This window comes from Oratosquilla oratoria, chromosome 12 (assembly GCF_046742065.1).
Source record: "Oratosquilla oratoria isolate Oo_2021 chromosome 12, ASM4674206v1, whole genome shotgun sequence".
In the NCBI taxonomy this organism is placed as follows: Eukaryota; Metazoa; Arthropoda; class Malacostraca; order Stomatopoda; family Squillidae; genus Oratosquilla; species Oratosquilla oratoria.
The window spans coordinates 63,898,468-63,916,477 of NC_134788.1; the positions used below are offsets into that span (position 1 = coordinate 63,898,468).

At 35.3% G+C, this 18,010-nt stretch overlaps 1 protein-coding gene across 2 annotated transcripts; it reads left to right on the forward strand.

The window, feature by feature from the left end:
- Positions 1 to 277: 277 nt before the first annotated feature.
- On the forward strand, positions 278 to 17,110 carry LOC143031912 (uncharacterized). Of its 2 annotated transcripts, none has more exons than XM_076196281.1 (2): positions 278 to 384; positions 14,408 to 17,110. In XM_076196281.1, the coding sequence occupies exon 2, from the start codon at positions 14,940 to 14,942 to the stop codon at positions 16,575 to 16,577; it is 1,638 nt and encodes a 545-aa protein (XP_076052396.1). In that variant the 5' UTR covers positions 278 to 384; positions 14,408 to 14,939; the 3' UTR covers positions 16,578 to 17,110. The 2 variants fall into 2 exon arrangements, with proteins under 2 accessions (XP_076052396.1, XP_076052397.1); XM_076196282.1 differs by having other exon boundaries at positions 290 to 404.
- Positions 17,111 to 18,010: the final 900 nt, after the last annotated feature.

An 18,010-nucleotide genomic window follows, 5' to 3' on the forward strand; every position in this document is an offset into this window, starting at 1 on the left:
ATATATATATAGAAATAGAAGATAGAAAACATATATGATTAAAACTAGAAACTAGAAATCAGAATAAAATAGAAATAGTAATATAAAACATAGAAATATAGATATAAAATATAAATATAAAATGAAAATGCATATATAGAATAAAAATAAAAACAGAAAATACAAAATATGATCTATAAAATATTAGATATAAAATATAGAACATAGAACAGAAAATATAAATAGAAAAATAGGGAAGATATATAATCAATTTACATCACCGTCTGTTTTGTTTACATGTGACGTCATAGCCCGTCCAGCATTGAGTTGAACTCTCAGCTATTTAAGATATTATTTTCGTGGCTGTGGTTTGTACAGGTTCAGCAAGTGTGTCTTCTTGAATTCGTAAGTGCAATGATATGGGGGTAAGACAATTTCATTAGAAACAAAATACTTTTTAAAATATTGAAATAGCTTGAAAAAATAATGGAGATCCGATTTTTTAAATTATTTTTATCCCGAATTTTTGGCTAGACTTTACCATAACAAAAGGTTAGAGTTAAGGGTGGTAATTTGTAAAGATTACACATAAACTCTAAACCACTGGTCCAATTTTATAAGATTTTTGTAATACTTGGGCTTCATGGGTCAACAAATCATCTGAGTATGTCAAAACCAATGTGAGACATTGCATGATACCAAATTTGTATCTTTATAGCAACAATTAATTTGCCAATTTAGAGATACTCACTGAAATTCAAACCGTTACCCCAATTTATATGCAACTTGGCATGTGAAGGTTTAGTTATGGTTCAATAAATTGCCTGAGCATGTCAAAAACGGTGTCTGCTTGCTGAAAAAAAAAATAAACAAACCGACAAAAAAGACAACAACAAAAAAAATGACAAAACCTAAACAAGGATGGTTTATGCTCAAATGCACAATTCTATATATATGGTTGCATTATTTGACATATTTTCTTTAAAATGTGTGACTTACATGTAATTTGATCAGAGAAGTCACATTTCTAGCCTTTGCAAAATTACCCACCACCAACAATTAAACAACAAAAACCAAACAAGGACAGTTTTTGCTCAAATGCACAATTCTATGGGATCTACTAATTTGCGACAACAACAGACAACATACGACAACTTGAGACAACAACATTTTTTATTGTGACAGCTAATATATTTTCCACTTTTTTCCTCAAAATTGTAATCTAGTGGGGAATTTACATCTATATTGTTAATATTGTAGTATTTGGAGATCAGAAATTTAGCGATTTCCCTTAGACTTGCACTGCCGAAAATGCGTCAACAAATCGAGCCATTTCTACCATGGCCGCACGAGCAGGTGTCTGTAAAACGAGAACTGTAAGACCTGCGGTCGGCACATGCATTTGGGCGGGGATTTCCTTTCGTTGTAGGCTTTTTTTATTTTACTACTGCAAGGTCTGCAAGTACGGATAAGGAGAAAATAAATAAAAATCATGTAGTTCAAATTTGTCATCTATTCACAATTAATACAATAGGTACAATAAGTATTCTAAAAATTTAACATTGCATTATAAGATACAAAAGCATACATACACACTTATTCACAACAAAAAATATCTAGAGTTCCCCGTTAATCATGTATTAATTTCTTCCTTTTCCTTGCCCGCTCTCCTCTCACTCGTGTGCGTTGACCTGGCTTCTTAGCGGTTGTGGGGGTTTTCGGAATTTTTAACAGTCCATCAGTTGAAACGATGTGGGTACTCTGCGCTTTCTTCTGTTTGTAACTTAGAAACTTTTCGTAAATTGCATTCTTTTGTTCCTCGGTTTTTTAATTCCACACCATATCGTTGGCACGGAATTTTTCTACCCATCCAGCTACTTCGTAATTCCATTTCTGGTACAGGGCGCGTTTGGTATAAAGTTCTTGAAGCTTAACAACCCCGTGCAATTTATCAATTAACTCGGGTAGTTTTCGAGGATTCCAATTAATACTGTGCTTCAGTATATTGTTCATAGACTCGCAGTTATTGTTTGTCCAACTGAACGGCAAGAAATCGTTCTGAGTCTTTGGTCTATGCACATAGTCCCGAAGAGCAGGTAAAAGTTTGTTTTCAAAGTAATCCATAAAGGAAGGAGCTATCTGATTTAATTTTGCTTTAAGTTCTAAGGCTCGTTGCTCAAATGCAAAATCATCGGGTTGTGTCAATATACCACTTGCTCCGAATATATCCTGAATTACACATTTTGTTTTTGTTATCCCAATTGCACTGAGTTTCCTTTTTGTGTTCACTTCCAGATGTTGAGCGCATAACATGAAAGTTGCTCCTGGAAAGCATTCCTTCATCGCTTTGACAAATGCCTTTTCCTCATCACTCCCTACTACAAGTTCGGAAAATCCTAATGAAGCCCTATCAATTCCGGAACTCAGCTTGGCCTGAATATGCAAAAAAAATCTTTGATATGTAAAGTATTCCCCATCCCAATGTAATAACATAGGTCCGAGGAAAAAAGTGGAAAATATATTAATTGTCGCAATAAAAAATGTCTTACAGTTCTCGTTTTACAGACACCTGCTCGTGCGGCCATGGTAGAAATGGCTCGATTTGTTGACGCATTTTCGGCAGTGCAAGTCTAAGGGAAATCGCTAAATTTCTGGTCTCCAAATACCACAATATTAACAATATAGATGTAAATTCCCCACTAGATTACAATTTTGAGGAAAAAAGTGGAAAATATATTAGTTGTCACAATAAAAAATGTTGTTGTCTCAAGTTGTCGCATGTTGTCTGTTGTCGCAAATTAGTAGGTCCGCTATTCTATATATATGATTGCATTATTTGACATATTCTTTTAAATGTGTGACTTACATGTAATTTGATCAGATAAGTCACGTTTCTAGCCTCTAGTTTCTAGCCACAGCTACGCATACTGCCTGACTCACTAAATACCGACAAAACCTGAACAAAGATGGTTTTTGCTCAAATGCACAATTTTATATAAAAAATTAGAATATGGTTGCATTATTTGACCTATTTTCTTTATAATGTGTGATTTCCATGTAATTTGACCAAAGAGAAGTTACATTTTTATCCTCTGCAAAATTACCGACCACAGCTACGATTCGTCCAGCCCACCATCTATGATCACTGGTGGTATGGATCAAACTACACTTTATTAAGTTTCCTACTATTGTGTTATTAGTGTAATAGACTGCATATAGTTGAATTATTTGAACTATTTTCTTTAGAATGTGTGATTTTCATGTAATTTGACCAAAGAGAAATTATGTTTTTAGCCTCTGAAAAATTACCAACCACAGCTACGAATACCGCAACAAATTAGCATATAGTTGCATTATTTGAACTATTTTCTTTAAAAGGTGTGATTTTCATGTAATTTGATCAAAGAGAAGTTACGTTTTTAGTTTTTATCTTCTGCAAAATTACCAACCACAGCTACGAATACCGTCCAGCCCGCCATCTATGATCACTGGTGGTATGGATCAAACTTCACTCTTTTAAGAAATACTATTGTGTTATTAGTGTAATAGACTGCATATAGTTGAATTATTTGAACTATATTCTTTAAAAGGTGTGGTTTTCATGTAATTTGATCTAAGAGAAATTACTTTTTCATCCTCTGCAAAATTACCGACCACAGCTACGATTAGTCCAGTCCGCCATCTATGATCACTGGTGGTATGGATCAAACTACACTTTCTTAAGTTTCTTACTATTGTGTTATTAGTATAATAGATTGCATATAATTGAATTACTTGAACTATTTTCTTTAAAATGTGTGAAGTTTGATCCATACCAACAATGATCATAGATGGCAGGCTGGACGAATTGTAGCTGTGGTCAGTAATTTTGCAGAGGATAAAAAAGGTAACTTCTCTTTGATTAAATTAAATGAAGATCACACATTTTAAAGAAAATAATCCAAAAATAATGCAACCATATGCTAATTTGTTACGGTATTCGTAGCTGTGGTTGGTCATATTGCACAGGCTAAATCATAACTTCTCTTTGGTCAAATTACATGAAAATCACACATTTTAAAGAAAATAGTTGAAATAATGCAACTATATGCAATCTATTACACTAATAACACAACAGTAAGAAACTTAATAGAGTTTAGTTTGATCCATACCACCACCAGTGATCATAGGTCACACACACACACGACTCGGTGGCGCGGTTGGTAGAGTCCCAGACTGTCACTACGGCGGTCCGGGTTCGAATCCTGCCCAGGGCTGAAAATAATTTCAGTATCGCTGCGCTTTGAGTCGATACTCCAACTCTCGTGGGCGGGGAGTTCGGGGTGTGTGTAAGGTCACAGTATTACCCATAGATTGGTCATACGAGCTCTGAGCTCTTTTCCGGGAGGGAAATAGCTGTCGATCACGAGTCCAACACATGATCCAAAGACCAAGGTGTCCAACACGTGATCCAAAGACCAAGGTGAATCACACGTAGACCGAGTCATGGCAAAGATTGGAACTTTTCATGGATCTCAACAATGAGGAAGTACCTTTTTGTATCAATAGGGAAGGGGAAAGCTTGTGGTGTAGTGGGAAGGTGATGGAAAAGGAGAAGGGGAGGGATTACTGAGGGAAATGGAAGGAAATGAGGAGGGAGGCGCATGGGCGCCACCTGACGGAAAAAAGAATGTCAACAAGAGATCCTCAGCGGACGTGGGAGAAGTGAATAATTTCAGTAAAATCATTAAGTTTAGAAATATAAATAAGAATAACAAAATAGAAAGTGAAGATAATAATTTCAATGGATTTATTGAAGGGGGGATGCCAACCTCCCCTGATTAGCAAGGCTAGAGGAAAGACTAGAAAAAATGGCTCAACACTGGGAAAGTAGGCTAGGTCAACTCACACAGATTGCACAGCGAGTTGATAAATTGGAACAATTAAAGAAGGAAAACCAAAATCTAACTAAAGAAATAGAAGAATTGAAAAAACAGTTAAAGGAAGTAAAAGATGAGAATGAGGAATTAAAGAGGAATAATATTAGAGAGAATAAAGAGTCCATAGCATAAGAAGCACAGGGTTGGAAGAAAGTCCAAGAGAAGAATAGAATTGTATTTAACATCATAGTGACACAGCAGATGAAAGAATAAACTAAAAATACAGTTATTAAAGTAATGAGGGAGAAGGAGAATATAGTAAGAGACTTAGCAGATAAAAAGAAATGTATAATTATATTAGGGATGGAAGAGAAGTATAACTTAAAGAGGACTACGAGAATTAATGAGGAATAAGAAAAAGTAAACAATATATTAGAATTAGTTCAGGAAGATGAACCTGAAATAGGATAACAAATTGAAGAAATATACAAACTTGGGAAATATAGTACAGATAAGACCAGGCCAATTAAGAATAAATTCAGGTCACAAACGACATATAAATAAGAATAACAAAATAGAAAGTGAAGATAATAATTTCAATGGATTTATTGAAGGGGGGATGCCAACCTCCCCTGATTAGCAAGGCTAGAGGAAAGACTAGAAAAAATGGCTCAACACTGGGAAAGTAGGCTAGGTCAACTCACACAGATTGCACAGCGAGTTGATAAATTGGAACAATTAAAGAAGGAAAACCAAAATCTAACTAAAGAAATAGAAGAATTGAAAAAACAGTTAAAGGAAGTAAAAGATGAGAATGAGGAATTAAAGAGGAATAATATTAGAGAGAATAAAGAGTCCATAGCATAAGAAGCACAGGGTTGGAAGAAAGTCCAAGAGAACAATAAAATTGTATTTAACATCATAGTGACACAGCAGATGAAAGAAACTAAAAATACAGTTATTAAAGTAATGAGGGAGAAGGAGAATATAGTAAGAGACTTAGCAGATAAAAAGAAATGTATAATTATATTAGGGATGGAAGAGAAGTATAACTTAAAGAGGACTACGAGAATTAATGAGGAATAAGAAAAAGTAAACAATATATTAGAATTAGTTCAGGAAGATGAACCTGAAATAGGAAAACAAATTGAAGAAATACAAACTTGGGAAATATAGTACAGATAAGACCAGGCCAATTAAGAATAAATTCAGGTCACAAACGACAGCAGAGAATATCTTAGCAAAAACAGGGAAACTAGCAGACAGTGAATAATATAAAAAGGTATGGATAAAAAGAGAAATGAATAAAGAGGAAAGAGAGGAGGAAAAAACAAAAAGACAAGAAGCTAAGGAAAAAACTAGAACAGAACAGTCAGAAAAAGAGGACTTCTATTGGAGAATAGTAAATATGAAAGTGAGGAAATGGGTCATAACAGAGAAAAACAAAAGGGAAACAGAAAATACAATGGAAGTAGCAGAAAATTAAGAGTGTCTTACACAAATATAAATGGATTGATAACAGGATTGAACGAACTGAATGATTATCTGAAGGAAAAAGAACTGGACATAATGGGAATTGTAGAGATAAAATTGAAAGGTCCACTACCACCCAACAGTGTAGGACATGATGCATATAATTATTGGATTAGAAACAGAGAGACAAAACAAGGGGGTGGAGTTGTGTTCCTGACTAAGAAGGATACAAACATGAGGAATGTCACATATGGAAAGAATAGAGATGATTATGATGGAAGTGAAAGACAGATAGGAAGAGCAGAAAGTTTGTAATAAATTATGTGCCTCCAAAAATGGCCTCATGGGAAGAGAGAGAACATAAAAGTATGTTAGAAAACACAAGGATAATATTAAATAAAATAATGGAAGATGGAGGAAGAATAGTTATAATGGGTGCTTTAATTGCAAAGAAATCTGCTGGGAAGAGATGACAGTAAAGGGTGGAGACGTTTCATGGGGAAATGTTCTACTTGAGATGAATATTGATCATACAATGACGCAATGGATTCAAGAGAACAGTAGGTATAGAAATGAAGAACCATTGAGACTGGACCTAATAATCACATCGAATGGGAAGAGAAAGTCCCCATATGATAGAAATAGAAGTAACAAGGAATGAAATAATGAAACACTTGAGTAATCTTGATTTCAGAAAATTGTATGGACCAGATGAAATGGTAAACTGGATTTTGAAAGAATCCAGAAATGAACTGGCAGACAAAATACATAGCATAATAAACAGTTCCTTGAAAAAAAGAAAAGTTCCAAAAGAATGGAGAAGAGTAAATATAGTACCTATATATAAAGGGGGAAATAAAGAAGACCCTACTAACTATAGACCAGTCTCTAAAAAGTACAATAGCAAAAATTTGTGAAAGAATTATCAAAAGTAGGTGGGTAAGGTATATATATAAAAAAAAAACAATGTGCTAAATCCAAGGCAATTTGGATTCAGACAAGGACAATCATGCATCACAAATTTAATATGTTTCTATTCAAGGCTAATAGACATAATACAAGAAAGAGATGGACCGATTGTGCATTTCTAGACCTAAAAAAAGCTTTTGACAAAGTACCACATAAGAAGTTGCCTAAGAAATTAGAAACTGCAGGAGGAATACAGGGCAAACTGCTTAAATGGATGGAAGACTTTTTGCAAGAAAGAAAAATGAGAGTAGTGATAGGAGACAAACACTCTTATTGGGATGAAGTAAGAAGTGGTGTTCCACAAGGAACAGTTCTGGTCCCAATAATATGGATGAAGGAATTGAAAGCTATATAAGCTTCTTTGCAGATGATGCAAAACTGTTGAAAAAAGTGAACACTGAAGAAGATTGTGAGTCACTACATAGTGATCTCAATAAAGTATGGTAATGGAGTAGGAAGTGGGAGATGGAGTTCAATACTAAGAAGTGTATAATGGAATTTGGAAGAAGCAAAAAAAGAATAGTAGGATCATATAAACTGGGAGAAGAAGGAATATAATAGGTAGAAAATGAGAAGGACCTGGGAGTCATAATTATGAATAATATGTCACCAGAGAAACATATAAACAAGATTTTTGGAGAAACTTGTAATTTGATAAGAACAATCAAAGGGGCATTTACATATCTGGATGAAGATATGGTGAAGAAAATACTAATCACTTTGATAAGACCAAGATTGGAATATGCAGCAACGATGTGGTCACCAAGTACAAAAAAAAATGTATAACAAAACTTGAAAGAATACAAAGAGCAATTACAAAATTGGCACCAACACACTCAAAAATATCATATGAAGAGAGACTAGCAAAACTTGAGCTACAGACATATCTATCATTAAAAAAAACTAATTATTTTCCTTTTCAGTTCTTTTCTCATTCTTTTCGTTTGCCTCATTCCTAAGTTCTTTTTCTTTCTCTTTTTCTTCCTCATTTATTTATTTTTTTATCCATATATTTTTGTACTGTTTGCTATTTGCAAATCTTACTGTTCTAGATAATATTTCTTCAGCACTTGTTTGCAATCTAAGTTTAACTTTTAGTGGTCTATACTGTTTTTCTTTGGAGTACCTGCCCCTATGGGTTTCCTTGATTTCCCGGTCCCAGCCTAACTCATCTGTCTGTGATTCTTTTAGTATTTCTTTGGCAATCTCTTTTTCTTCCTTTTCCCTCTGATATCTTGGTACATCATGCTTTTCTTTAATGCCATAGATCTATACATCTTTTTCTATCCACTGTGACCCTAACTAGGTTACTTTTCTCTTTAATAATCTGAATCACAGTTTCTTTGGTATTATCCTTTACTTGTTGTTCCATTATTTTCTTCAGGGATATTTCTTGACTTTCATGTTCAATTTTCCACTTTTTTATTTCCTGTAGGTCATTCTCCTTGATTTTTTCTTCCACCTTTTCAGTTACTTCTTTCATTTGACTTTTAATTTCGCATTTCAAAGCCTTGTTCCTATTATTATCCTCACTTTTTAACCTCTCATTATCACCCTTAAGCTGTTTTAATTCCTTTTTCAACTCGTCTATCTCCCTATTGTTTTCTTCATTAGCTTTTCTTAGGATTGATATTTCTTGGTACATCATCTTGTACTCACTTTTAAGCTCTAATAATTCATCTACAATGTCATTCATATCTCTATTCCTCATTATATTCCTGTACCTGGGTTCTCTATCCATCTCTATTCCTCTAAGTAAGACATTGCCTTCTCTTTCAAATCCAGAAAATCTACTTATGTCCAGCCTCTGATGCTCTCTTGGTGTTGATGCGAAAGAAGAATTTTTCCTTACTACCCCGAGTGGTGTCTCAATTCTTGTTTCCTCAAGGCTTCTCTTTGTTGAATCCTTAAATTTAGGTGTTTCCATTTTGATAGAAAAAAAAAAAAAAAAGTTAAGCGGAGATACAACTACGACCTACATTTGGATCACCACGAATGCACAGCCCCTGCCACACCATATGTAAACAACCAGGCCGACATTGATCGTTTCCAATCTTCTTGTTCGTATTTCGTTCGTGAGTTAGCGCTCCAAAAATACGTGTTGCTCTGTTCGTGTCTGGGAGCAACACAAATGGAGTAATTTGGCATCATCAGCAAAGAAGTTCATGTAACACTTCACTCCATCATCCGTATCATCTATATATATGGCAAACATTAAAGGAGCCAATACAGAGCTCTGCGGGATGCCACTTATCATATCTTCCCAGTTCAAGTTTTTGTCTCTAAGTACCACTCTCATTTTTCTCCCACTTAAGAAATCTTTCATCCATTCCAGTAGCTTACCTTGTATTTCTCCTATTATTTCAATTTTTCTTATTAGGTTTTTATGTGGTACTTTGTCAAAAGCCTTCTGCAAGTCCAAGAAGGTGCAATCTGCCCAGCCATCTTTTGTATTATCTCTATTAATCTTAGTAAAAACATATTAAGTTTGTGGTACACGATCATCCACCTCTAAAGCCAAATTCTTTAGGGTTTAATATCTTATTCCCTTCCAAGTGTGATCCATTTGCTCCTGATAAACTTTTTCACATATTTTTGCTACTGTGCTTATAAGGGATACTGGTCTGATGTTTGTAGGATCTTCTTTGTTTCCTCCTTTATATATTGGTATGATGTTGGCATCTTTCCTGTGGTACCTTTCCATCTTTGAGTGAGAAGTCTTGTATAATTTGTCCATTAGTTCATCTATACACTCTTTCAGTATCCAATTTGCAATTCCATCTGGTCCATGTGATTTCCTAACATCTAAGATTTTCATTTGGTTTCTTATTTCTCTCTGTGTTACAAAGGAATTACAAAGATGGAGCATGCCAACAGGAGACCTTTTGATCCATATCTAGGTCAGATGCAAAAAAAAAGTCATATTAATAATAAAATAATAAATAAAAACTATAATAATGTAAATAACAATAACAAATAAAATGCATAAATAAATGCATAGGTATAGTTAAATAATAAACAAACAGGTAAATAGTAAATAATAATAAATTGACATATAACTAATAATAAATGAAAATCAGACAGACAAATGATAAAACAAAAACAAATAATATAAGATAAATTATAATCATTACAGCATCTTGCTTAGCTATTTATCTAAATGATTCTTAAAGCTTTGAACTGAACTACATTGCACTACCTGTGCAGGAAGTTTATTCCATTCATTAACTACACGGTTGGCAAAGTTGTTTCTACCTACTTCCAAATTGAATCTATTTCTGGACAGTTTGAGACCATTGTTTCTTGTCTGATTCTCATTCAATGTAAAAATTTTGTCACTTTTGATGTCAATTCCCTTTAAAATCTTAAAGACCTGTATCAAGTCACCTCTGAGTCTACGCTTTTTTAGGGAAAACAGATTCATGTGTTTTAGTCGATTTTCGTATGATTTATTTTTGATATTTGGAATCAGTTTTGTGGCTCGCCGTTGTACTTTTTCCAGTCTGTCAATGTCTTTAATGAGATTCAGTGACCATACGGAAACAGCATATTCCAAATGTGGACGAACTAACGATTTATATAGCTTGTTAATGAGTGATGGACTTTTGAAATCAAAAGATTGTGCAATCAGTCCCAGAATCTTATTTGGTTTCTCAGAGGCTGAAATACACTGCTTGGATGATTTGAGGTTATTACTGATAATTACGTCGAGATTTTTTTCACTATCCACTTTTGTCAACGGATTTACAAATAACTTGTAATCATACTTACTGTTATTTTTACCTATGTGCATTACCTTGCATTTACTTGTGTTAAATTTCATTAGCCACTTTCCAGACCATTGCTGTAATTGATCTAAATCTTCTTGAATATCTAATTGGTTTGAGTGATCATTTGCCACTCCACACAGTTTTGTATCATCAGCAAATTTGGAAACAGTAGATTTTAGTCCATGGTCTATATCATTTATATATACTGTACTATGAATAGAAGTGGCCCAAGAACGGAACCCTGAGGAACCCCACTTGTAACATTTTTCCATCTAGAAGTTTTTTCATTTAAAACAACTCTGTTTTCGACCATTCAACCAATTACTAGTCCAACCTAATAGGCTACCACTTATTCCGTGTAAAGCTAATTTAGTAAGTAGTCTTTCGTGTGGGACAGTATCAAAAGCTTTTGCAAAGTCTAGATATATTAAATCTATATTGTTCCTTTTGTCATAATTCGAGATAACTGTGTTGTAGAATTCGAGTGAGTTAGTCATGCAAGAACGTTTCTGTCTGAAACCATGCTATCATTTATCAAACGGTTACTTTCTAAATGATGTTCGATAGCATCTCTGATGATAGTTTCCATTATTTTTCCTACGATTGAAGTCAAACTTATAGGCCTATAGTTATTTGGTTTCTTTTTGTCACCTTTTTTTAATATGGGAGTAACGTTAGCTAGGTTCCATTCTCTTGGGACATCTCCGGATATGATGGATTTCTTGAAAATAATTTCCAATGGAACAACAATCTCATTTTTCATTTCCTTTAAGATTCTTGGATGCCAACCGTCAGGCCCTGGTGTTTTATTAACTTTGAGTTTGTCTATACACCTTTTAATTTTTTCTTTTGTTATATTTACTGTAGTGAGTAAGTTTACCCTAGACTTTTCACAGGTTTCAGTTTGGAAATCACTTTGAGGTGTTTCGTTTACGTATACCGAGCTAAAATAATTGTTTAAGATATTACACATTCCTTCATTTGAATATTCAAGTTGACCGTCAGCAGATAATAGTGGACCAATGTGATTCTTAACAACCTTTTTATCTCTAATATAACCATAGAATTCTTTGGGATTCTCTTTGGATTTATCAGCGATGTTCATTTCGTATTGTCGTTTTCTTTTTCTTATTGTCTTTTTTAAATCTCTCTGTATTGATACATAAGTTTCATAGTCATTAGATGCACCCAAGCACTTATATTTCTTATAAGCCTGTCTCTTTTTAGCAATACTTTTTTCAGTTTCTTTGTCGAGCCACTTTGGGCGAGCCTGATTTGGGGGGCGTCTGATGTGACTTGCATCGCTTATTTGAGTCAGATGAACTGAATAAACCTTCCTTGAGTTGGTCATATTTAGATTCAGGTCTTGTCAGCCCAAACATGGAATGTTATGGAGATGTCCCAAGAGAATGGAAGCTAGCTAACGTTACTCCCATATTCAAAAAGCTGACAAAAAGAAGCCAAATAACTATAGGCCTATAAGTTTGACTTCAATCGTAGGAAAAATAATGGAAACTATCATCAGAGATGCTATCGAACATCATTTAGAAAGTAACTGTTTGATAAATGATAGCCAGCATGGTTTCAGACAGAAACGTTCTTGCGTGACTAACTTACTCGAATTCTACAACACAGTTATCTCAAGTTATGACAAAAGAAGCAATATAGACTTTGCAAAAGCTTTTGATACCATCCCAAACGAAAGACTACTTACTAAATTAGCTTTACACGGAATAAGTGGTAGCCTGTTAGGTTGGACTAGTAATTGGTTGAATGGTCGAAAACAGAGAGTTGTTTTAAATGAAAAAACTTCTAGATGGAAAAATGTTACAAGTGGAGTTCCTCAGGGTTCCGTTCTTGGGCCACTTCTATTCATAGTATATATGAATGATATAGACCATGGACTAAAATCTACTGTTTCCAAACTTGCTGATGATACAAAACTGTGCAGAATGGCAAATGATCACTTAAACCAATTAGATATTCAAGAAGATTTAGATCAATTACAGCAATGGTCTGAAAAGTGGCAAATGAAATTTAACACAAGTAAATGCAAGGTAATGCACATAGGTAAAAATAACAGTAAGTATGATTACAAGTTATTTGGAAATTCGTTAACAAAAGTGGATAGTGAAAAAATCTCGGCGTAATCATCAGTAATAACCTCAAATCATCCAAGCAGTGTATTTCAGCCTCTGAGAAACCAAATAAGATTCTAGAACTGATTGCACGATCTTTTGATTTCAAAAGTCCATCACTCATTAACAAGCTTTATAAATCGTTAGTTCATCCACATTTGGAATATGCTGTTTCCGTATGGTCACTGAATCTCATTAAAGACATTGACAGACTGGAAAAAGTACAACGGCGAGCCACAAAACTAATTCCAAATATCAAAAATAGATCATACGAAAATCGACTAAAACATATGAATCTGTTTTCCCTAAAAAAGCGTAGAGTCAGAGGTGACTTGATACAGGTCTTTAAGATTTTAAAGGGAATTGACATCAAAAGTGACAAAATTTTTACATTGAATGAGAATCAGACAAGAAACAATGGTCTCAAACTGTCCGGAAATAGATTCAATTTGGAAGTAAGTAGAAACAACTTTGCCAACCGTGTAGTTAATGAATGGAATAAACTTCCTGCACAGGTAGTGCAATGCAGTTCAGTTTGAAGCCTTAAGAATCATTTAGATAAATAGCTAAGCAAGATGCTGTAATGATTATAATTTATTTTATATTATTTGTTTTTGTTTTATCATTTGTCTGTCTGATTTTCATTTATTATTAGTTATATGTCAATTTATTATTATTTACTATTTACCTGTTTGTTTATTATTTAACTATACCTATGCATTTATTCATGTATTTTATTTGTTATTTACAATATCATAGATTTTATTTATTATTTTATTATTACTATGATTTTTTTTTGCATCCGACCTAGATATGGACCAAAAGGTCTCCTGTCAGCATGCTCCGCCTTTGTAATCCTTTGTAATATTAAAATATGAGTGTTGTGGCCAGCTGGGCCATTGCCCACTTCCAAATCTCTTGACATGATGAGAAAGCTAGAGCAAAATTTGAGTCATTGTAGTTGTGGTGCACTGAGATTGCTTGTAGTTATAGGATCATTTTTACCTCATTTCTGATGAAAAAGCAGAGTGGAATATGTGATTGCATGATATCTGTTATTGTTTCTTCTTATTTTATATTAGGTCATGGCATGTACAAAGGTCTGTTTAGGTACAAACTTGAGTATGAAATAGTTTATATACAAAACATTCACTATCCTATTAGAGTATATTGCACACATTCAGAGTTAGATGTTGATATTAGAATTACTTTTTTTCAGGATGAGGATAGATATCACCAGTTCTTTGGAAGATCTATCTGTAGATTCCATATTTGTCATATGATGAAAAGGACCAGTGTGACATCTGTAGCACAATTACATCACTAGTCATCTTAGATATCACATGGTGACCCTCACTGGAGGTAAACGTTTCCAGTGTGACCTGTACAATTGTGCCTTCTCACAAAGGGTTCTCTCAAAAAGCATATAATGAGCCACACATGAGAGAAGCCTATACAATAATGCTTTCCCATAAAAGAATGACCTCAAAGATCACGTGATGATCCACACAGAAGAGAAGTATTTCCAGTGTGACTTTTGTGATTCTGCTTTCTAAAAAAAGCGTAATCTCACACAGCATTTGAGGATCCACAGAGGAGAGAAGCCTTTCCAGTGTGTCCTGTGCAAGCTTTCTCACAAAAGAGTTCTCTCACACTACACAGCATATGAGTACCCACACAGAGAGAAGCCTTTCCAGTGTGGCCTATGGAATAAAGCTTTCTCACAAAATAATCACCTCAAAGATCACGTGATGAACCATACAGGAGAGAACCCTTACCAATGTGGCCTGTGTGAAAAAGCTTTCTCACAAAAGGGTCATCTCACATTGCATATGAAGACCCACACAGGAAAGAAGCCTTTCCAGTGTGACCTGTGTGATTCTGCTTTCCCACAAAAGGGTAATCTCACACAGCATATGAGGACCCACACAGGAGAGAAGCCTTTCCAGTGTGGCCTGTGCAATAAAGCTTTCTCACTAAAGAATCATCTTAAAAGGCATATAAGGACCCACACAGGAGAGAAGCCATTCCAGTGTGACCTGTGTATTTCTAGTTTCTCAGAAAAGAGTTGTCTCACACTGCATATGAGGACCCACACAGGAGAGAAGCCTTTTCAGTGTGGCCTCTGTGAAAAAGTTTTCTCAAGAAAAAGTAATCTCACACAGCATATGAGGACCCACACAGGAGAGAAGCCTTTCCAGTGTGACCTGTGTGATTCAGTTTTCTCACACAAGGATTATCTTACACATCATATGAGGACCCACACAGGAGAGAAGCCTTTCCAGTGTGACCTGTGTGATTCTGCTTTCTCACAAAAGCCTTCTCTTGCACGTCATATGAGGACCCACACAGGAGAGAAGCCTTTCCAGTGTGACATGTGTGATTCTGCTTTCCCAACAAAGGGTAACATAATAAGGCATATGAGGACCCACACAAGAGAAACCCCTTTCCAATGTGGCCTGTGCCAAAAAGCTTTCTCACATAAGGATAATCTCACAAAGCATATGAGGACCCACACAGGAGAAAAGCCTTTCCAGTGTGACCTGTGTGATTCTGCTTTCTCACATAAGCATTCTCTCACAGATCATATAAGAACCCACACAGGAGAGAAGCCTTTCCTGTGTGGCCTATGCAATAAAGCTTTCTCACTGAAGTGTAATCTTGAAAGACATACAAGGACCCACACAGGAGAGAAGGCTTTCCAGTGTGGCCATTGTAATAAAGCTTTTTCACAAAATAATCACCTCAAAGATCAGGTGATGAATCACACAGGAGAGAACCCTTTCCAATGTGACCTGTGCAAAAAAGCTTTCTCACAAAAGGGTCATCTCACATTGTATATGAAAACCCACACAGGAAAGAAGTCTTTCCAGTGTGACCTGTGTGATTCTGCTTTCTCACAAAAGATTAGTCTCATACAGCATATGAGGACCCACACAGGAGAGAAGCCTTTCCAGTGTGGCGTGTGCAATAAAGCTTTTTCACTAAAGGGCCAACTTAAAAGGCATATAAGGACCCACACAGGAGAGAAACCTTTCCAGTGTGACCTGTGTGTTTCTAGTTTCTCACAAAAGAGTTGTCTCACACGGCATATGAGGACCCACACAGGAGAGAAGCCTTTCCAATGTGGCCTGTGTGAAAAAGCTTTCTCACTTAAAGGTAATCTCACTAAGCATATGGGGACCCACACAGGAAATAAGCCATTCCAGTGTGACCTGTGTGATTCTGTTTTCTCACAAAAGGCTAATCTCACAGAGCATATGAGGACCCACACAGGAGAAAAGCCTTTCCAGTGTGGCCTGTGTAATAAAGCTTTCGCACAAAAGGCTAATCTTAGAAGGCATAGAAGGACCCACACAGGAGAGAAGCCTTTCCAGTGTGACCTGTGAGTTTCTGGTTTCTCACAAAAGAGTTCTCTCACACATATGATGACTTACACAGGACAGTGGCCTCTCCATTGTAACCTGTGTGGTTCTCCTTTCTCATGAAAGGATTCTCACACAGCATATGAGTACCCACACAGGAGAGAAGACTCCAGTGTGGCCTGTGTGATTCTACTTTCTCACAAAAGGATTCTCTTGCACATCATATTAGGACCACCTGGGAGAGAAGCCTTTTTCCAATGTGACCTATGTGATTCTGCTCTCTCACAAAAGGATTCTCTTGCAAATCATATGATGGCCCACACAGGAGAGAAGCCTTTCTAATGTGACCTGTGTGATTCTGCTTTCTCAATAATAGTTAATCTCACACGGCATATGAGGACCCACACAAGAGGAAACCCTTTCCAATGTGGCCTGTGCGAAAAAGCTTTCTCACAAAAGGGTATTTTCATATTGCATATGAGGACCCACATTAGAGAGAAGCCTTTCTAGTGTGATTATGCTTTCTCACAGAAGATTACTCTCACATATGATGAACCCACATATGTTGCACCCATTTACATAATCTGTCAAGCTACTCTAGTGCCTTGCCATAAGGTTTTGTATTAGAGACAAGCTACTGTAGTGCCTTGCCATAAGATTTTGTATTAGAGACCATAAGTTTGTTTATAAAACTGTAGGTAAACCATAAGAAAACTTTGTCATTGAATATATATTTGTTTCAAAAGAAATACAGAATGTAAACATGTGACACAGTATGAACACCACATCATGAAAAACAGTACTGTTTATGCTTGAAAAGAGGATTTCAATTAAAATTGTCTAACACAATCACATTAAAAAAAAAATGCATCTCATGCAGAGAAAAAACGTAAGATTTTCAACTTATGTTGTAAGACTCGAAAATCATAGTAATTACATGAAATTTAGTCAAAAAACATAAAACTGACAGGTATGCATTTACAGGGCATATTCACTGAGGGTGTAGTGCCAGAATGTGAACTGTGATTATATTATCAAGTGGGCATTAACCCCATTACTGTTATACCAGATATGCAGTGTTACATTCGGCAACTACAATAGCTTTATCGATGAATGGATGGGCGAGACATATAGTACACCTTCATAAAATCGTGTTCAATCCCGAGCACCACATATGAGGATGACAATTAGTCAAATATATCTGTAAAATGTTGGTTGGGAGATCCTACATTAAGTTGGATTATTTTGATTAGTAATCAGGAGATGTTTATCTTTGTGCTACCATCCCAACCACAAAGCTAAGGATATATATTAGAACACGTGGTAACTCATGACCAACACATGGTTTTATGCCAGTCTCCCCCTTTAAGTTGTGTTACTTATGTGAAACCCAGGTTAAGGTAGATTAATGCAAATTTCAAGTCTACAACAAGTTGGTTTACTGATCTATGATATAC